This window comes from Triplophysa dalaica, chromosome 10 (genome assembly GCF_015846415.1).
Source record: "Triplophysa dalaica isolate WHDGS20190420 chromosome 10, ASM1584641v1, whole genome shotgun sequence".
In the NCBI taxonomy this organism is placed as follows: Eukaryota; Metazoa; Chordata; class Actinopteri; order Cypriniformes; family Nemacheilidae; genus Triplophysa; species Triplophysa dalaica.
Window position 1 is genome coordinate 12,320,507 of NC_079551.1, and position 22,100 is coordinate 12,342,606.

At 36.2% G+C, this 22,100-nt stretch overlaps 4 protein-coding genes across 5 annotated transcripts; 3 read left to right on the forward strand and 1 right to left on the reverse strand.

Moving 5' to 3' along the window:
* Positions 1-620: 620 nt before the first annotated feature.
* Positions 621-7,161, reverse strand: LOC130429720 (uncharacterized). Of its 2 annotated transcripts, none has more exons than XM_056758441.1 (7): positions 7,033-7,161; positions 5,359-5,700; positions 4,794-5,069; positions 4,595-4,708; positions 4,107-4,151; positions 2,132-2,470; positions 621-1,771 (listed from the first exon to the last, which is right to left on the reverse strand). In XM_056758441.1, the coding sequence occupies exons 1-7, from the start codon at positions 7,067-7,069 to the stop codon at positions 1,437-1,439; spliced, it is 1,488 nt and encodes a 495-aa protein (XP_056614419.1). In that variant the 5' UTR covers positions 7,070-7,161; the 3' UTR covers positions 621-1,436. The 2 variants fall into 2 exon arrangements, with proteins under 2 accessions (XP_056614419.1, XP_056614418.1); XM_056758440.1 differs by having other exon boundaries at positions 4,595-4,711.
* A 3,291-nt stretch (positions 7,162-10,452) lies between these two features.
* On the forward strand, positions 10,453-12,581 carry LOC130429724 (natural killer cell receptor 2B4-like). Its single transcript, XM_056758445.1, has 4 exons — positions 10,453-10,577; positions 11,028-11,360; positions 11,873-12,178; positions 12,297-12,581. The coding sequence occupies exons 1-4, from the start codon at positions 10,517-10,519 to the stop codon at positions 12,455-12,457; spliced, it is 861 nt and encodes a 286-aa protein (XP_056614423.1). The 5' UTR covers positions 10,453-10,516; the 3' UTR covers positions 12,458-12,581.
* Positions 12,582-12,774: 193 nt separating this feature from the next.
* LOC130429725 (natural killer cell receptor 2B4-like) lies at positions 12,775-16,336 on the forward strand. The gene is made up of 4 exons (XM_056758446.1): positions 12,775-13,108; positions 14,718-15,050; positions 15,563-15,868; positions 15,987-16,336. The coding sequence occupies exons 1-4, from the start codon at positions 13,051-13,053 to the stop codon at positions 16,145-16,147; spliced, it is 858 nt and encodes a 285-aa protein (XP_056614424.1). The 5' UTR covers positions 12,775-13,050; the 3' UTR covers positions 16,148-16,336.
* A 499-nt stretch (positions 16,337-16,835) lies between these two features.
* Positions 16,836-22,094, forward strand: LOC130429721 (cell adhesion molecule DSCAM-like). Its single transcript, XM_056758442.1, has 11 exons — positions 16,836-17,215; positions 18,096-18,440; positions 18,521-18,790; positions 19,541-19,666; positions 19,777-19,815; positions 19,901-19,936; positions 20,258-20,296; positions 20,494-20,529; positions 20,985-21,023; positions 21,170-21,489; positions 21,580-22,094. Exons 1-11 carry the CDS (start codon positions 17,158-17,160, stop codon positions 21,622-21,624), a joined length of 1,353 nt encoding a protein of 450 aa, XP_056614420.1. The 5' UTR covers positions 16,836-17,157; the 3' UTR covers positions 21,625-22,094.
* Positions 22,095-22,100: the final 6 nt, after the last annotated feature.

A 22,100-nucleotide genomic window follows, 5' to 3' on the forward strand; every position in this document is an offset into this window, starting at 1 on the left:
AAAGGAACGTTACGGCATATTTAAGAGGATCTATTAAGTGAAATGCATTATAATATACAAAATTTTACAATATCTATTCATAGGTGCATACAGACTTAACGTAATAAACCATCATGTTTGTTATACCTAAGAATATCTGGACGAATACAATATTAAAGCGGTTCCAGCTAAACAACGACGCGCAAAACTGCTCCGCCACACAGCTGATATTACAACAACAACATACCTTGGTATGATAGTATGTTGCTCACATACTTATCCGAATCGATAGCATTTGACTGAGCGATTCGTGGCAAATCTATAATGCAACGCTAGTGGCCGCTGTTAAACAAAAACTGAGCCTTTAAGGCAGAGGTTCTCACGTTTCTGGGGCCAGGGACCCCTTGAAAGGGAGACAATTTAATACCAATTGTTGTTACGCATGCTTACAACATTTTGCACTCATGTTGTTTCATAGTAATAAAAAAAAATTAGGGCTGTCAACCGATTACAATGTTTAATTTAATTGATTACACAATGTGCTGATTAATCGAATCACAAATTACTTTCTATTTAGTGAACTGTTGTAGAAAAACAACATAACATGTGGCACATGTCATGTGCATTAATAGTTTTCTGGAAAATAAAAAAAATTCATGCCCGTTATTTTTCCATTATGCCTGCATTACAATGAATGCATTAAATTCACAGCCCTAATAAAACACATTTCTTTACGAATCCTTTTAATACCACTTATGTGCTTTCAAAACAATTTCTTTCAAAAAGGTTTCTTTAGGTGATTTAAGTGTTCTATTAAAACAGCACAATCTTATACATTATTAAAAATGTAAACCCTCCAGGCAAATTGAAACGCAATGTGAAAACTTTCAAAAATTAGTTTTTTTTCTGTTCAAAAACCTTCAAAATGATGTTTGATTTGTTGGATCGCTCCAACCATACCTTAATATCATGGTAATACCAATAGATTTGGCACACAGCAAGTCAAAACCAATATCTATAAGAATTTTTTTGAACTTGTTTGTTTCTTTTATTGTTTGACATTGAGTCAGGCCTTTGCAAGGGTTATAATGTTACATTTATATTTTTACACAAGATTTAACACATCAGATAAAGTCTGTGTGAATTCTTGTATAGAGATAAAACATTTTTAAATAGTGTAGTTCTGTGTGTATCGGAAGCGCAGGCTGCCTGAGTACATCTTAGCATGCATGCTTCAGATGTGTCTGTAACAAAGCAGGTGCACCTCTCCGAAAACATAAAAATAAAGATCATTTTAGATGTTTAATTACAGTGCGGAGCATTGGGATCGCTAGACACGAGCAAATACTGTTCTAGACCCCCTCCACCTATAGTGCCACAAGATTGGTCTCATGTAAACACATTACAGTAACTTTCCAGTATGCTCTGTGGCTTTGAGCTGTGCAGAAAAACAAAACTCAAATAGTTGTAGACCTTAATGCGCGTGCAGTCAATGGCGTCACCAAAACACTGAACGTTTTGTACATTGTCTGTGTGCTTTGGATCTGAAGGTGATAGAGTCCAGCATGTTCAGTCTGGATGTTTTTGATGGTAAGCTCTCCAGTTTGTCTATCCAAAGAGAGACTGTCTTTAAAGATCCCATGAGCTTCTAGTTTTGAGCATCCTCTGGTAACTTTGGCCAACCACGTGTCTCCAAACTTCCACTGTATCACATCACGTCTCTTGAATTTAAAAACGTCCGTTGGTAGAGTAACAGAATTTCCTTCGGTCACAGTGACAATCTTACTTTTTTCTGTCATTACCAAAGAAACACAGAAAACACAATAACAGGGATTAAATAGCTGGATAATCCCTTTTTATAACTACAGGTACTAACACCCTGTCTACACAGGACCCGAGCGGCATGAAAAAAAGATAATAAACCCCATTAGAAACAGTAATCAGTAAATGTGGCGTGATGGAAAAAATGTCTCGTTCTTTATGGGTTCTACTGTCACATCGGATCGCGCTGCTCGTGTCTGGTGTGGATTCGATCTAGTTTGCAGGTGCCAGACTGTAATTTCAATTAATTCAATGATTGAATTTCAGATATTTTAAATGGTTAAACACCAAGGTAAATATGACTGTTTGAAAATAGAGCTGAGATACTCACCTTGAACAATAACGACAAATAACTTGATCTTCTCTCTGCTGATATGTAGTGTATAAAGTCCCGAGTCTGTGGTTCTGATGTTTGTGATGGTGAGATCTCCAGTCTGAGGGTCCAGCTGTAGTTTGTCTTTAAATCTTTTATCAACATTATCACACTCCTCCTCCTCACCTTGCGCATTTAATTTGGTGATTACAACGCATGAGCTTGTGGAATTAACTGCTTCTCCAAACCACCATACAACTTCATCTCCTTGTATTTCAGTCTCTCCAGTATTTAAAGTAACAGACCTTCCCTCCTCCACTTCCACTTTCTTCACTCCATTTTTCTCAATACATGTTCCTGCAAAGCATCATTTATCATATTATGATGGATTAGAAGCAAAAAAAAATGGTAACAATATGTAATAGAGGACTACTCAAACAAATATAAACCATACTACAGGTGGGCACCCATATCTTGATGACCTAAACTGATTCAAAGTGGTGTTGAAGTTTCTTAAAGAGTAGGAAGCATATGTTTTTTAAGGTCCTACTTTGGTTTATGGAGTGTCCAACAACACAATGTACATACAATGTGTAAAAACACTATAATCTCCTAATAATAGCCAGTTATTCGAACTTTACTTCTTGACTGACTCTCAAAGGATTCGTTCCGCGATTCATCCGTCTTGGCCCCACCTACCCACAAACATTGTGTCATTTGATTGGTCAGATGGTGTAGTCTGTTGTGATTGGTCAAACGCTTTCATCATTTGTCCCAAATGGAACCCCACTACCATCATTACGATATTACGGTTAGCATGTGGTTGGATGTCATGTATATTATATGTGTAGCTAGAGATGGCGGCAATTTTACCAATTTGAGCCCGAGTCTGACTAGGAAGAAGACGCTTATCCACAACAAACTCCACCACGACTGGAGCAGGATGTTTGTCAGTGACGAGTGACAACTCTTGTCATAAAAACTCCCAGTGTCACAACATGCATGTTTTGCTCTTGCTCAATGAAATAAAATATTTTTTCTTAAAATAATGTTAATACGTTAGCAGTACTATTATTTCGATTTCGCGTTGTCATGGTACATAGAGCATTTCAGAAAGTCGAGGTCATGAAAATGATATATATGAAACCCAAATATATCTTTATAAGTGCACGTGCGGCAAAACTGTCAAAATGCAAAGTTAATAGCAATTAAAACAAACTGTGACACCCCAGAAATAACGGTACAGGCTAATGTTAGTGTAATATCCATTAGCTAAACACAGATATAAGGTGCGAAAATATTTCTTGAACTTAAAACAAAAATCAAAAGTCACACATACAGATTGTGATTCGGTTGAGCTAACAGGTCCAAATAGAGTTGGTATTCTCCCTCTTTCAATTATAGTGTTTTCACATATCCTGCAGTGAACGCGCCAAGATTATTAAACCAATCTTCAGTGAAATGACGCCTGCACAGTTGAACCCTGGGGTTATACTCCTTTGGTATCGTTTGAAAAAAATGATTTGTAACCATTTTTCCCCTCAGACGTTCTTCCTTTTGTAGTTGAAATAAGACGGACTTAGTGTCACACCGTAGAACACAGGTTCTAGACATGACACACACGCATCACGAACGAGCGACAGTGTTTGGGGAGGAGAAATAAGTTTCCACGTCAGTCTCAGCAAAACGTAGGCGGGGACTATGTATAGTGACGTGCATATATGTCCACAACTCGTTTGTGTGATTCAGAGTCGACTCCCATTTTTACAAGCAAATAACTTTGTTATTTACTCACTTTCGAACTTATTACTTGGCAGACAGCTTACTTTCAAACATGGCAACATAACAGACAGCATGAAACGTCATTTTCATGATCTCGTGCTACGTACTCTTTAAATATACTTCACATTGCAGTTCCCATTTACACCACCAGAGGCGTCTTTCTCCCATGCTACATGTATTCATACTGTTGTGTAACTTGTTAATAACTTACCCTTTAGTGGAACACTTTCTTCCCCAGGACCATGGTCTGTTGTATCTTAAAAAGGTGTTGAATAATACATCTTGTTATTAACAACTTTATATATGGAATTGTCATTATTGTTGTTGTTTATTAAAAAAGATTTTTACAGCTGAGGGTCTAACTAAATTATGGACAATAGGCCGCTTCATATGTACTTTAAACATTTCAGAAATTGTACACAAAAACGTGATGAATATAAGATAAATGAAAAAGCCACTGGGTGGCCCAAACTGGTGCTTGTTTGCACTTGTTTGTGAAGAGGAGCAAATGCCTTTACTCAAAATAAAACAAAGTCACTATACAAGTTGGACATTTTCTATATGTGAGCATATACACAGAAGATACACTATTGTTTGTAAACCACTTCAACTTTGTTTGTTTGTATACAGAAAGAACACAAACAAAACATAACAATAGAGAGCACGTGTTTCCTTGAATCAGTAGTAAAGAAAACTTACCCTTCTTTTTTGCTTGTCTAGTTCTCCAGCAGTAAAGACCAATTCCAACAACAACACACACACACAGCACAACACAGACTATGGCTGCTATAATAACACCTAAAGACAGTCCTGCTTCTGAAAATATAGTGAGACAGACGTTAGTGTAACTTAATTTGAAAACACAAAAAGTCAAATCCAAATGCAGAGAGTGGCTTACTTGAACACGGCTGACAGACATCATTGATGTCTAGATGTTGTGTGTGGTTTGTGATGGGATTGTTGATGACACATCTGTATGTGTTTGTATCCTGATATTCCACCTCCAGAGGTAGAGAGAGTCTGATGTTGAGATCAGACTCACTGGTGCTGGACAATAAACTGTTTCCTTTGTGCCAGGAGAGACTGACATGTGTCACATTCATCACTGAACACAACAACACACATTTTGAACATTGAGAAGAGTTTCTGTTGATGACAGGAATGGGTAGATGAGCTGAAAAACAACGCAGAACAGTATTACAGATATATTATGACATAATAAGACAAATAGAACATATTCAATTCAAGTTTATTTATATAGCGCTTTTCACAATGTGTATTGTTTCAAAGCAGCTTTACAGGGGCAAACAGGAAAAACAGAAAAGGTAAAACACAGCACAGTGCATGGTATTATACAACGAGTTGTATTATACAACATATATATTATTTCTGTATAAAACTTAAGGTGTATCCAAGTGAAGATGTTTGTTAATTGCAAAACACCCATGTTGATAATAGCTTACCATAGACCATCACTTTAAAACTCTTGGATAAATCCTCTGTTCTGTAATTTTTTATTGTATAAAGTCCAGAGTGTTTTGTTCTGATGTCAGTGATGGTGAGAGATCCAGTCTGATTGTCCAGCTTCAGTCTGTCTCTGAATCCCTCATCAGCACCTTCACATTGCACATCTGTGCAGATAATATTAGATGCTTGGTTGATTTGAGCTATACGACTTTTTTGAGCTCCAAACGTCCACACGATCAGGTCATCTCTTCGTAGTTCAGTAAGATGAGTGTTTAGAGTGACATTTTCACCCTCCATCACCGACACAGACTTCACTTCACCTGGATCACCAAACACACCTGAAGACACAAACAGGACGTTTCTCAGACAGCAATATTAACAGCAATCAATAATACATACTGGTATATGCGATAATCAGGGCCTGACTGGGAAATAGCAAACTCATTTAGGCCACAAAAAAAACGGGCGCGTTGTTGTATGCACAAATTACGTCAATATTGGCAAGGCAAGGCAAGGCAATTTTATTTATATAGCACATTTCATACACAGTGGCAATTCAAAGTGCTTTACATAGAAGAAATTATAATAATAAAAAGAAATAAGAGTAATTAAAACAGTTTATAAAAGTAAAATACAGTACTTTTAAAAGCATTCACTTGAATTTATACTTACTTTCCTGTGAATGAAATGTCATGATTTATCTGATGAATGCATCATTAATTTGCTAAATCTGAATACATTTTCATGACCACTAAAATATTTTGTGATTTGGGCTCTTAATGTGCCTATAGGCTAATTCATCATGTAGATGTTAAAACACAGGACATATTTTAAGCCAAATAAATATATTTATTTAGTTATTTATTCCTGTAATACAATTTGCAAGCATGAACTTTGCACCAAATTATTACTGGAAATAAGTAACAATAACAGATTAACAGAACAGAAAACTGCTATATAAAACAAAACTATTTCTCCCTGCCATAGTACTACTTCTCTTGCTTTAAAAAAACACAAAGTGAATAAAACTATTAACGAAGAACAAAGCTTTTAAAACTGCTTTTACGTTTTTGTTCAGTGTTACGTTTAGACACAATAATATAACAAATTAATTTATAAAGTGAATGTATAAACAAAGTGCACACAATTGTTTGAGAAACAAAGTGTTTAAATAATAAAGTACTTTTAATCTTTGTCTTTTACCCCTAAAGGCCCACTGCCATACATCGCAGTTCGCAGTGTTTTATTCTTTTATTATTGGCGCTGCATGAGTCACGTGATAGCGGATCCCCAAAAACATCATGGCAGGGCGGACCAACAAGTGCAAAGCTAGGTTTAAGGGAAATAAATAGTTCTTCTTTATAATACAATTATTAGCTACATCAGTAAATAAATAAAATCTGTAGTAAAAACACATTTCTATCGATGTTTTATGTTAGGATCGATCCTTTTCGATACAACCTCAGTATCGGAAGTATCGACATTTCAGGATCGATCCGCCCACCCCAACAAATCATTTTGAGAGGGGCAGTTTAATATTGCGCAAAAAATAAATATAAATATGTATTTTAATAACATATGATATAATATTTAAGAATGATTAAACCAATTTTCCTGTTCGTGAAGTTTGAACGTCGTTTCAAGTTACATTGAAAAATTAGGGCACTCACCTTTCAATAATAAAATAAAGAAAAGTAGGATCTTCATTGTGTTGGTAAATTGAGATTTATATTGGTAGAACCATAAGCTTCTCCGTGTATAAGACTCCTACTTCTTCGACGCCGGGTGATCGCCCTCGCACTCAGTGTAGTATGACGCAAAAACACGAACATGCCTACAATAGGCGTGACAGTCACGGGCTGGAATATAATTAGCCCCTTGTGCACGACACTGGACCAATCACTGCTTGGTTTGAGCGGCGGGTTCCTTTGAGTAGCGTCGTGCACCTCATATCCTTTTTGAGATTAAAGTGCACTCACATTTTCGAGTGATCTGAAATATTTGAGAATGGTGGACGTGCGTCTGATTTAAACTAAATACATGGTGCGTGTGTTGAGGATATTTGCTCGGTTTACGTATACAAAACTTAATTCTGACTTTATTCCGATCCGACCACATAACCCTTTGTTTTACAGGGGTTTTAAAAAGGGGTGCGGGGACCCCCAGAAGGTTTCAAGGGGTCCACCAGGAAAATGATAAAAGTCGACAGTATTAATCTGCTTTTATTAACTATTGCTATTTTCCAGAATTGTTTATATTTAAATCTTTCTAGTGAGTCTTCCTCACTATAGTTTCTTTTTGGGGATTTTTTTTGTGAAATTTATGCAGACTATTTAGGTTAAGAAACAACGTGTTGTCTTTATAATATCCTACTTACTATTTATCTAAGACTTTTTTAAACATTTCTTTACACAGAAAAAAAGATAGATTCATTTATTTTAAAAAAGGTAGTCCCTCACAAAAGGTTACTCATATTTGGGGGTCATTGGCATCATAAAGGCGCCGCAAGATCAAAAAGGCGGATGACATAAAAAAGTTCTGCGAAAGCGATTCGAAAAACAAAATCTCGCTCGCGGTACTTTAATGTCATCCGCCCGTTTGATCTTGCGGCCCCACATCAGTTCGAAAAGCCCTCATGGTTCCGTTTTTTTGGGAAGAATCACGTGAACAGGTGAAGTTACTCAAGTACAAAATAGCATTCTCTTGTGTATATCTGTCCCGCTAGTGGTGATTAATGGAAATACAACTGCGGAAGTCTATTCGGTTACGTCTGACGTCAAGCGCCACCCTATATGCAAGGTTAGACTGTTCCCGGGTCCAAAATGCTAATGCACCTGCCTGCTGCCATTCCAGAGCAAGGTCTGCACTGGTGGCACTCCGATCCCGCAGCTCAATCCTCTTTAGGACACGATCCTGGCGCTTGCTGGACTTTCTTGGACGCCCTGAAGCCTTCTTTACAAGAATTAAACCTCTTTCCTTGAAGTTCTTGATGAACCTATAAATTGTTGATTTAGGTGCAATCTTAGTAGCCACAATATCCTTGCCTGTGAAGCCATTTTTATGCAACGCAATGATGGCTGCACGCATTTCTTTGCAGGTCACCATGGTTAACAATGGAAGAACAATGATTTCAAGCATCACCCTCCTTTTAACTTGTCAAGTCTGCCATTCTAAGCCAATCAGCCTGAAATAATGATCTCCAGCCTTGTGCTTGTCAACATTCTCACCTGAGTTAACAAGATGTTTACTGAAATGATCTCAGCAGGTCCTTTAATGACAGCAATGAAATGCAGTGGAAAGGGTTTTTTTGGGATTAAGTTCATTTTCATGGCAAAGAAGGACTATGCAATTCATCTGATCACTCTTCATAACATTCTGGAGTATATGCAAATTGCTATTATAAAAACTTAAGCAACTAATTTCCGATATTTATGTAATTCTCAAAACTTTTGGCCACGACTGTATACTCACTGCTAGCTGCTAGCCATCTGATGCTTGTGCTGAATGATTTCCCACGTCTCAGCAGAAGATGGCACCGTGTCCGAATTTACTCACTCGTTTTCACCCGCTCCTTATAGCGGACTAACTTAGTGAACTAATGTAGGGAATAGTGAATAATGGTACAGGGGGCGATTTCGGTTTCGTCAAATACTACAAACTGACGTAGATTCTTGGGGGTGTGGTTACAGGAGGCGTTTCAGGCAGGTCTGGAACTTTTTAGATAGAATACATCTATTGTTTCAACACTTGAATTTTTGCAATATTACATGTCTTATACATGCGTGGGCAACTTATAACACACCAAAGACACAGAAAAGCTTGTGTTCACGCCATAAGACCCCTTTAACTCTCTTCACCAAGACTCATGAGGCAATAATTCCTTTCTTCAGAGATCCCCTTTCAAGTGGTCTGCCCTTTTGAGTGCCCTACTGCCCTTGAGTGAGTAGGGAGGGATGCCTAAATTCATGTTTTTTTTCTCTGGTATTGCCACCTAGTGATAACATGGAGTGCTTGCACCCAATAGCTGTGGTTAATAATTTTTACCAACTTTTGCCCCTATTCTTATATGTTGTGTTCAGAATTTATCGTAATACCCGCAGAAAATGCAACAAATTTATTCTAAAAAATATGTATATCAACCGGGAAATAAAATTGTTAAAACCTTAAAACGTTTTAAAACATTATTATAAAATGTATATTCCCAAACGTTAAAAATAAAAAATATATATCAAGTTGACATGGCTGTGAACCTATTTTATCAGCAGTGGGATTTATTTTGTATATAGTTTTCCTGAAAACAAGACAGCAAGCAGCACAGAGTGCCAGCAAAACCTCAGCAGAAGGTGCATCTGTCCTGTCAGACCACATTTATCGCAGCCTAACAAATTATGCGTTAATGTTACTGTACAGTGATTCAAATTCATCCGATTCAAATTCCATATTACTAATGTTAATGTTAATGTTTACAATTCTGTAATTTTACTGACTGATCCGATTACACAGCCTGTCTACACTGTACAAATTGTTGATGTGGGTTACATGAAACATTAAATAATTTGTACATCCTGTTAAAGGTCACTGCTGTGCAACTGCTGTGGTTTTATTGAGACCTGCGAAAAATGTGGTTTGTTCTTTTTGATAGATAGACAGCATATGCATGAGAATTGGTCTTTTTTGTGAGGTGGTCTTTGTGTATTATGAGGGCTTCTTCCGGCCGTGCTAATTTCTTAGTATGACTTCCTTTTGTGCAATACAGCTGTACTATGAAATAAAGTAGTACTTTTATCAACAATGATGTTCTGAAAAATAAATCAAATAAGAGTCGCAGGTAAAAATGACCAAATATAATTCTTACATCATGCACACAGAATAGTAAAAATGTTGACAAATCAAACCACGTGTGTGTGTACATTGGATCATGTGTTGGAATTTAGTGGTGTACAATGCTGGGAATGTCCTGACAAAAATATGATGAGACTATCAAAATACAACAACATGTGCAAATTCACAATAACGTTTGACTGCCTGTGTACAAATGAATAGTGCACTGGGAGGGTCTCCCTCTGTTGTAGGATGTGGATGTCTCTCAACAGCCTATCTGCATTAGTATATCGGAGTCATTTCAGGGGTTATCATCTTCAATCGTTCAGTGATATGTTGAAGGGAATGTACAGCATGTTTGTTTTATTCTGTTTGGTCTCATGGTGTCTAGTTGGTAAGTAACGAATGTCCATTTTATGGCTGTAGTTCATGCTTAATTCTGCGGTTTACAGGAAGGATGTGCATTTGTTGTATTTAACCTTTAAGCACGTATTGTGTGCCTCCACAAAGTCTATAATAGTTTGCATCCCTTTAAAGTTTCATATTAAAGTGCACTAATAGTCAGAATTTTTAAATCTCAATTCTTTATATTTTTTACCTTGCAAAGTTTAAAATGAAATTAAAGTGACCTACACGGAGGTTTCAACGTGTGTTTATTGACCATAAAATGCATTCAAATCTTATCATTTACACATGCATTTTGTGTTGTCTTAAATGAAAAGTGACCCAAAATAGGATAGAGCACATTATCTGCTGTCATTCAGAGTTGTGCAAAATGAAAAGGTCTTTCAAACAATGCTCTTATATGTAACAAGAATTTGTTTTGTGTTTGGTGTTGTTTCAGGTACGTTTGGTGATGATACAGATGAAGTGATATCAGTGTCAGTGATGGAGGGAGAAAATATCACTCTATACACTGATCTTTCCGAATTACAGAGAGATGATCTGATACTGTGGAGTTTTGGAGATAAAGGCACTCAAATAGCAGAACTAAACAGATCGGCTAAAAACATCACTCTGTCTAAAAATAACGGAAGATTTATAAACAGGCTAAAGTTGAACCAGCAGACCGGATCCCTAGTCATCACAAACATCAAAACCACAGACTCGGGCCTCTACAAAGCACAAATCATTGGAAATAAGGTGTCCAAAAAAACCTTCAATGTTATTGTTATAGGTAAGTAGAGAACGAGATACTCAAAGACTTCATTGTCTTTAATATTAACTTAATATTATTAACTTAACAAATTATTAAGCAGTAAATTGTTTAACTGTTTATAGTTTCTGGGAGCACAACTTCTGACACTAGGGGGGGCTACAGCGCAAGTGCACTTGATTGCAGCGGGTTTTAAAAGGGATAGTTCACCCAAACATCTATCTACAAGAACCATTCACTCACCCTCAAGTCATATCACACCTGTATGAGTTTATTTCTTTTGAAGAACACAAAAGATATTTTGAAGAATGCATATAATCAAACAACAATGACTCCCACATTTCTCAAAATATCTTCTTTTGTTATCCACTGAAGAAAGACTCCCATACAGTATTACATACACATAAGAGAGAATACATATTGTGTATTTATATTATTAATTATATTTTGGGTTGAACTTTCCTTACAAACTTGGCTGGAGTGTTTCAGCTTTGAAAGCCTAAATTTAGTTCAATTATTTCTATCAATTTTAGCTCATCTCCCTGTTCCTGTCATCGTCAGTTACTGTCCACAGAATCCTCCATCATCAGAAAGATCTTCAGTCTCAAAATGTGTGTTGTTGTGTTCAGTGATGAATGTGTCACATGTGAGTCTCTCCTGGTACAAAGGAAACAGTTTATTGTCCAGCATCAGTGTGTCTGATCTCAACATCAGACTCTCTCTACCTCTGGAGGTGGAATATCAGGATACAAACACATACAGATGTGTCATCAACAATCCCATCACAAACCACACACAACATCTCAACATCACTCAACTCTGTCAGCCGTGTTCTGGTGGTAAGACGCTGTAAAGTGGTAACATTTTTGAAGGTTGTGTATTTTCAGTTTGGGTGGATGTTGGAGTTTAATGCTTAAAAATATATGTTTGCTAATTGTGCCCAAATATTTTCCTCAGATTGTGTCGACAACTATGATACATCAGAAGCTTTGATCCGACTGGTCGTCTCTGCTCTGATGGGCATGGCTGCTGTAGCTGCTTCTGTTGTTCTGATATATGACATCAAATCTAGAAGAGCTGAAGAAAACAAAAAAGATCAGACATCAGTCAAACAATGAGTGAGTTTATTTGCAAAAACTCAGTAAAAAAACATGTCTTTGTCATGTTATCATGTTTGCATTGTGTTTTATTGTGTTTGATAAATGTTTTTGAGGTATTATTACTTAATAAAAACAACCATATGCTGCCGTTTGATTGATATTACCTGGAATGCACAATTAAACCCATTTTTTTTGCAAATGAACTCTTCATTTTGTCTTTATGTAATGCAAAACACAAGCGTTGTCAAGGTTGTCAAGCGTCAGCGATGTCAATGTAACATGGCCCTATGGGAGTCTCCTTAAAATAACTCACTTCCGCAAGGATGACTCCCTCTGGACAGGAAGTGTTGTTTAAGTGCGGGTTTACTCCTGTTCATTTATAGTTGTCGCTTATTGGAAATTGAATTTTAAGGTTTTTACTTCGTCACAAAATTGAATTTCTTCTTTTATGTGAGCACAGATAAGCTATAATGAAAGTGACTCTGTCGTTAGCTGGTCGGTGTAGGTGCGGTTCAGTAATGCGGAATCGATACGGAGCGACTCAATAACTCGACTTAGTGAAACTTTGCTTTATTTCATATAAAGATGGATTTTCATTGAACCCCATCGAAATGAAAGCACAGTTTCTCCTTTATTTCATATCAATAACGCTAAGCCTGCAGAAGCAAGGTAAGAATTTACTTTCGGTTTTAAAAGGGTGTTACATGTTGGCCTGTGTAAAATCATAATTTACATTAATTTATCTTAAATGAAAACTCTGTTTTTAAACACGGTTGCGTACACGTTGGCGAGTAAGTGTCCAACATCTTGAGCTGTGAAGTCTGTGATGGTCAGAGATCCGGTGCGATTGTCTAGTTGGAGTCTGTTTTGGAATCTCACGGTACTAAATAAGATTTCGCAATCATTTTCTTTCTTCCTTTCAACTATGACTTTGAATTTAATGCTGTGACCGGTTGCTTTGGATTCAGCAAACTTCCATACGAAGACAACGTCCTCAATTGAAGTAATAAAACTGGGCAGCGTGACGGCGTCTCCCTCTGGCACAGATAGTCTTGTCATTACGTCTGTAACGTCAAACACAACAACTACGTATTTTTATCCAGTTTTAATTTCAGAATTTCAAAAATATAATCTGATTCAACTATGTAGATGTAGATTTGAAAAAATAGAGATTTAGATATTTAGTGCACACCATCGTACAATGTCTTACCATCCTCTAAATGATCATTTTGTTCCTCAGGATACAGACCTGTTTCAACCAAAAACACAGACTTAATTAAAGCTTTTGAAATTTTGACTTATAACTAAAGACAAATAAACACTCACACTATTAAAAAAAGATGCTTCAAGAGGTTATTTGATGCCATAGAAGAAAATTTTGGTTCCATAAAGAGCCTTTAACATCTTAAAGAACCTTTCTGTTTAACGAACTATTCTTTGTGGAAAAAAAAGGTTCAGGTTATAAAGAAGTGGCTCTTTAAAGAACCTTTGATTGAATGATTCTTTGTGGACCCAAAAGGTTTTTTCTATGGCATCGCTATGGAGAACCTTTTAAGCACCTTTATTTTTAAGAGTGCACACAGTAACTTTGTAAGTCTGTCTATAGATGAGAATGTTCGCCCAGGCTGAAAGCAAACACAGAAACGTAAACTTATCACAGGATTCAGTAGCTAAGATTGACATCGTATCTTACCATCATCTGATTCATCATTGATGAAACGTATTGAACCTAAACAAGAACAATGACAGACTTAATTTAATGTTTTGATATTTTAACTTCGAATAAAATAAAAAGACGATTTTACTTAATGTGTCTTGAACAATTTTCACAGGGAACTGTTGAAGACAACAGTAACGAATGTCCATTTTATGGCTGTAGTTCATGCTTAATTCTGCGGTTTACAGGAAGGATGTGCATTTGTTGTATTTAACCTTTAAGCACATATTGTGTGCCTCCACAAAGTCTATAATAGTTTGCATCCCTTTTTTTAGTTTTCATAGTAAAGTGCAATAATAGTCTATTTTTACTACCTTACAAAGTTTAAAATGAAATTAAAGTGACCCAAACAGAAGTATTAGACGTATGTTTATTGACCATAAAATGCATTCAAATCTTATCATTTACACATGCATTTTGTGTTGTCTTAAATGAAAAGTGACCCAAAATAGGATAGAGCACATTATCTGCTGTCATTCAGAGTTGTGCAAAATGAAAAGGTCTTTCAAACAATGCTCTTATATGTAACAAGAATTTGTTTTGTGTTTGGTGTTGTTTCAGGTACGTTTGGTGATGATACAGATGAAGTGATATCAGTGTCAGTGATGGAGGGAGAAAATATCACTCTATACACTGATCTTTCCGAATTACAGAAAGATGATCTGATACTGTGGAGTTTTGGAGATAAAGGCACTCAAATAGCAGAACTAAACAGATCAGCTAAAAACATCACTCTGTCTAAAAATAACGGAAGGTTTATAAACAGGCTAAAGTTGAACCAGCAGACCGGATCCCTAGTCATCACAAACATCAAAACCACAGACTCGGGCCTCTACAAAGCACAAATCATTGGAAATAAGGTGTCCAAAAAAACCTTCAATGTTATTGTTATAGGTAAGTAGAGAATGAGATAATCAAAGACTTCATTGTCTTTAATATTAACTTAATATTATTAACTTAATATATTATTAAGCAGTAAATTGTTTAACTGTTTATAGTTTCTGCGAGCACAACTTCTGACACTAGGGGGGGCTACAGCACAAGTGCACTTGATTGCAGCAGGTTTTAAAAGGGATAGTTCACCCAAACATCTATCTACAAGAACCATTCACTCACCCTCAAGTCATATCACACCTGTATGAGTTTCTTTCTTTTGCAGAACGCAAAAGATATTTTGAAGAATGCAGATAATCAAACAACAATGACTCCCACATTTCTCAAAATATCTTCTTTTGTTATCCACTGAAGAAAGACTCCCATACAGTATTACATACACATAAGAGAGAATAAATATTGTGTATTTATATTATTAATCATATTTCGGGTTGAACTTTCCGTACAAACTTGGCTGGAGTGTTTCAGCTTTGAAAGCCTAAATTTAGTTCAATTATTTCTATCATTTTTAGCTCATCTCCCTGTTCCTGTCATCGTCAGTTACTGTCCACAGAATCCTCCATCATCAGAAAGATCTTCAGTCTCAAAATGTGTGTTGTTGTGTTCAGTGATGAATGTGACACATGTGTGTCTCTCCTGGTACAAAGGAAAGAGTTTATTGTCCAGCATCAGTGTGTCTGATCTCAACATCAGACTCTCTCTACCTCTGGAGGTGGAATATCAGGATACAAACACATACAGATGTGTCATCAACAATCCCATCACAAACCACACACAACATCTCAACATCACTCAACTCTGTCAGCCGTGTTCTGGTGGTAAGACGCTGTAAAGTGGTAACATTTTTGAAGGTTGTGTATTTTCAGTTTGGGTGGATGTTGGAGTTTAATGCTTAAAAATATATGTTTGCTAATTGTACCCAAATATTTTCCTCAGATTGTGTCGACAACTATGATACATCAGAAGCTGTGATCCGACTGGTCGTCTCTGCTCTGATGGGCATGGCTGCTGTAGCTGCTTCTGTTGTTCTGATATATGACATCAAATCAAGAAGAGCTGAAGAAAACAAAAAAGATCAGACATCAGTCAAACAATGAGTGAGTTTATTTGCAAAAACTCAGTAAAAAAGAACATGTTTTAATCATGTTATCATTTTTGCATTGTGTTTTAATCATGTTATCATGTTTGCATCTGAGTTATTATTACTTAATAAAAACAACCATATGCTGCCGTTTGATTGATATTACTTGGAATGCACAATTAAACCCATTTTTTTTGCAAATGAACTCTTCATTTTGTCTTTATGTAATGCAAAACACAAGCGTTGTCAAGGTTGTCAAGCGTCAGCGATGTCAAGGTAACATGATAGGTAAACATATTCATTTTAAGTTTTATAGTTTTTCTATAAATAAAGAAGTATTTTTATTTATAAAAATCAATTTCTCACTCCTTACATATAATATTTTGTCATATTGTATTTTCTTGGAATCAAAAAATATAATAAAAAGCAACATAAAGATTATTAGAGAAAAACTACTTTTCACTCTTTACAGGATTCTTTGTGTACCCCTCCGTACGTTTCACCAAACCATTATTATTTGTAATATGTTTAATGTCTTTTGATGTTAATTGCTGTTTTTTTATACAGAGTTTATCTAAAAAAATATTTCCGGTATGGACAAACAACTTTTTATTAAAACTGCCGTAAATTGTTTCGAACAGAAGTCGACGGAGTTTCACGCATGCGCGGAACAAATCGTGTTTCCGGGACGGATCGGGTAGCAACAGAGTCTCCTACAAATAACTCACTTCCGCAAGGATGACTCCCTCTGGACAGGAAGTGTTGTTCTAGTGCGGACTTATCTCCTGTTAATTTATAGTTGTCGCTTATTGGAAATTGAATTACAAGGTTTTTACTTCGTCACAAAATTGAATTTCTTTTTTATGTGAGCACAGATAAGCTATAATGAAAGTGACTCTGTCGTTAGCTGGTCGGTGTGGGTGCGGTTCAGTAATGCGGTATCGATACAGAGCTACTCAATAACTCGACTTAGTGAAACTTTGCTTTATTTCATATAAACATGGATTTTCATTGAACCCCATCGAAATGAAAGCACAGTTTCTCCTTTATTTCATATCAATAACGCTAAGCCTGCAGAAGCAAGGTAAGAATTTACTTTCGGTTTCGGCGGAACGCCGCAAAATGTTTTAAAAGGTTGTTACGTGTTGGCCTGTGTAAAATCATAATTTACATTATTTTATCTTAAATTAAAACTCTGTTTTTAAACACGTTTTCGTACACGTTGGCGAATAAGTGTTTTACAGATTGCCTATAAATGATTTTTTCCTGCCATGAAACAGCACTTAACATTATGTTTACATTGTTTAAATTGAACTTCAAAGTGCAAATAATTCAGCTTTATAGATAGGTTTGGGCATTAAATATAGTTTTTTAGGAAAAATTCTTAAAGAGAGGGGCGGGGAATACAATTTAGACAATACAAAACAGATGTATGTGTGCCATCCGGGATCTGTCAAGTGAAAATCCAGATGAGCACCATAGATTTACTACACTCGTGTTTTTGCTTGTATGTTATTTTAGTGGAAAGAAATCAAAACTACTCTCCTGAATGATGAATGCACAATATCACGTGTCTAGAAATACACGTTGTGCTCCTAATTAATTTGGTAGTCCACTAGTTCATCACATTTGCAATTGTGTATTGTACTTGGTAATGTAGAATTATTTTGAGTTCACTGTTAAATCAAAGAATGTACACCATTGTCTAACCAGCAGGCAACATTCTTTTTTTTAAGTTTCATGTAAGTTACTTTCGTCGTGTTGGGACAAATCATATTGCGCAACCTCAGAGGAGTGCATTGTTTAAATAGAACCGGTTCTGGTATCCAAACGTCATTTCATGTTCACAAAAAGGGTTCCATTCAGCCACCATTGTCGGTTTATTGAAGAATCAACTTAGTTCAATCCCTAGAACTGGGTTGGATACATTTCTAAGGGAGCAACTGTTTCTGTATGTTCTCCAGGTGTGGACACACATGAAGAGACACAAGAACAGAAGACAGCAGATGTGACTCTATCAGTGATGGAGGGAGAAACTGTGACTCTAGAATCTGGTGTTCCTAACATAGAAATAAATGATCTTACAGTTTGGACATTTGAAGACACTCGCATAGCTCTGATGAATAAAGAACCTGGCAAGTTCTTGTTATTTGATGGTGAGAATGGGATGTTTCGAGACAAGCTACATCTGAACAATCAGACTGGACATCTCACCATTACAAACATCAGAACTGAACACACTGGATTTTATCGAATGCAGATTCTCAGCACTGGGGATTATTCGAGAAATTTCCTGGTTCATGTCAGTGGTGAGTAGCAACTAAACATTTGCAAGTGTTGAAGAGTATTTGTAGACATGCATTACGTTTTCCATTCTCGTGTTTTCCAGCTCCTTTGCCCGTTCCTGTCATCACCAGAGACTCTTCATCATCGAGCTCAAAATGTGTGTTGTCGTGTTCCGTGATGAATGTGTCACATGCGAGTCTCTCCTGGTACAAAGAAAACAGTTTATTGTCCACCATAAGTATGTCTAAACACATTGAAAACAGCATCTCTCTTCATCTGGAGTGTCTGGATGATTCATACGCATGTGTACTGAACAATCCCATCACAAACCAGACTCAACACCTCACCTCTGATGTGTGTCAGTCATGTTCAGGTAAGATCAGCTGTGATGTTAAAGGTACAGTTTGTAAGATTTTTGCAGTAAAATATCCCAAAACCACTTGGCCAATGATATATATTTTTTTCAGCTGATTACTTACAATATCTCAAATGTTTCCACTGCCTTTAAACCTGAGAAAATTGCCATTCTAAACCGTGGACCTGGTCCCGTTTAGCTGCCTGTCAATAGGGTCATATCCGCGTAACCCTTTGTTTCCGGCTTTACTGACATAGCAACCACTTGACACAGTCGTAGACAGATGCGGAAGTAGTTTGTACCGTCGGTCCGTCTAGCATTACTGCACATGATGTGGGTACGTTCAAATTAACTTTTACTATGATTGATTTGAAAACTTAAAACTGCGCAGTTTTATCACACCATCGAATTGGACAATTATTGTAACATCTTTGACTAAGAATTTAGTTTTAAACCTTACATTACTATTGTCTAATTCATTATAGTGAAATAAAACAATTTCATCAAACGCAACATTTAGAAAACTTTATTACTTTACCTCTTCCTAAAAATGTATTTCTCGTTCCCGTCTGATTGATGTATCTGCGGTACCATCAGCGATGGAGTTGAAGACAACATATCCCATCATTCCACGCTTCTACACAGCGTCATCAAGCTCGCTTGTTGTTGTTTGATCGTGCGCCCTTTAGCAGCGATTTCTACAAACTGTACCTTTAAGTCTCTGTGTCTAATTACAGATAATCTAACATCTCTATTTCATCATTATAGCACACAGCCTACTCCCAGGATTTATAGCAATTGGTGTAGTGTGTGCTTGTGTCCTGGTGGGAGTAACTGCTGCTTTGGTACGATTTTACTATAAACGCAAGTCAAAAGAAAAACGCATACAAAACCGTGAGTTCTGTTTTTGATACTCGAAGAGAGAAGTGTGAGCTTTCATATTTAAAAGTAGCTTAAAGATGTAACCAGAAGAAAATGATTTAATTTTATTCATTTTTAAACAGACCAACCTTTTGAAGAGGAGCTACGTGCTCTAAATAATGGTAAGATCTAAGATCAACATTCAAGTATTTTGCTGAGAAATGTTGAATCCACCTGTGTAGTTAATTAAATCTGCTTTGTGTTCAGGTTCAATCCTCAGGACAGCTCCTAAGCCAATTTATGGTAAGATAACGTACAACTGGACAAAATCTGTTTGATTTTAGCAAAGGTGTAAACGTCTGAATTGTTCCCAGATGGCACAGGCACTTCTGTTAGCTAAAGATCTGCTGTAAAAAACATCTGAGAATCATCTTAGAACGGGCAATTTTACATCCTACAGATATCTTCTATCCATCTCAGATACATATTGCAGATGAACTAGCAATAAAAAATAATTCTTGCAGATGTAAATGCAGACGTCAAACAGACGTCTCCTAAAAATATGTGTGCTATCCGGGTTATCTTGTCAGAAAGTTTGAAGTTTCAATTCTTGTGTTTTATTAGCTGATACACCTCTGGATGAAGTTGATCATCAAAGCAATGGTAAGACACTGCACTCCTGAATCTCTATGTTGGTTTGTGGATATCGTATGATAACTAATCTGTGCTTGTTATCAGACCAAAAGCAAATGATTCCCTGTGAAAATTGTTCAAGACACATTAAGTAAAATCGTCTTTTTATTTTATTTGAAGTTAAAATATCAAAACATTAAATTAAGTCTGTCATTGTTCTTGTTTAGGTTCAAATCGTTTCATCAATGAGGAGTCAGATGATGGTAAGATACGATGTCAATCTTAGCTACTGAATCCTGTGATGCGTTTACGTTTCTGTGTTTGCTTTCAGCCTGGGCGAACATTCTCATCTATAGACAGACTTACAAAGTTACTGTGTGCACTCTTAAAAATAAAGGTGCTTAAAAGGTTCTCCATAGCGATGCCATAGAAAAAACCTTTTGGGTCCACAAAGAATCATTCAATCAAAAGTTCTTTAAAGAGCCACTTCTTTCTTACTTTTTTATAACCTGAACCTTTTTTTGCCACAAATAATCTTTTGTTAAAATTAAAGGTTCTTTAAGATGTTAAAGGTTCTTTATGGAACCAAAATGTTCTTCTATAGCATCAAATAACCTCTTGAAGCATCTTTTTTTAAGAGTGTGAATGTTTGTTTGTATTTAGTTATAAGTCAAAATGTCAATAGGTTTTGTTAAGTCTGTGTTTTTGGTTGAAACAGGTCTGTATCTTGAGGAACAAAATGATCATTTAGAGGATGGTAAGACATTGTACGATGGTGTGCACTAAATACCTAAATCTCTATTTTTTCAAATATACATCTACATAGTTGAAGCAGATTATATTTTTGAAATTCTGAAATTAAAACTGGATAAAAATACGTAGTTGTTGTGTTTGACGTTACAGACGTAATGACAAGACTATCTGTGCCAGAGGGAGACGCCGTCACGCTGCCCAGTTTTATTACTTCAATTGAGGACGTTGTCTTCGTATGGAAGTTTGCTGAATCCAAAGCAACCGGTCACAGCATTAAATTCAAAGTCATAGTTGAAAGGAAGAAAGAAAATGATTGCGAAATCTTATTTAGTACCGTGAGATTCCAAAACAGACTCCAACTAGACAATCGCAACGGATCTCTGACCATCACAGACTTCACATCTCAAGATGTTGGATATTATAAACTGTGGATCCCCAGCAAGAGGATTTTGAAGACGTTCGATGTTACTGTAAGTAGAAAAAAAGTACATATAATGCCGTTTAATTGAGCAGAACACCACAACACTGATCATTACTCACATTCTACTATTTTTCTACAGAAAAAAGTGACGACGCTCCAGAGACGAAATACTTTCAATATCTAGAGGAGCCCACAATGAAACTTGAATAACACTCCACAGCACAGGACACATAAACTTAATTTATACAGTCAAATGACAGTTTGGGATTGACCACAACCTCTGTCAGATTGAACAAATCTGCCACAAACAACAATATTTATAATGAACAAAAACTGCATGTTTACCTCATTTAAAAGCCTTAAGGAGTCTAAATATAAACTGTCTATAACTTCCCTGCAGTTGACAGTTTATATATATTGAAAGTTTGGAGTTTTAAGTATTAAGAAGATTCATTGGTTCAATGATTTTGTCATTAGATTTTTAGAATGTTGTTTATAATACTGAACTGCCATTACTTTATATAACTGGTCTGTAGAGAAGTATTTTCTCAATGTATTCATGTGTCTGGTGCCAATTTCAAGACCAAATTTCAAGAGTTTTCTAAACTTTGATGGTTATTTTTAATAAATTAATAATTTTGTAATAAATCCAAACATTTG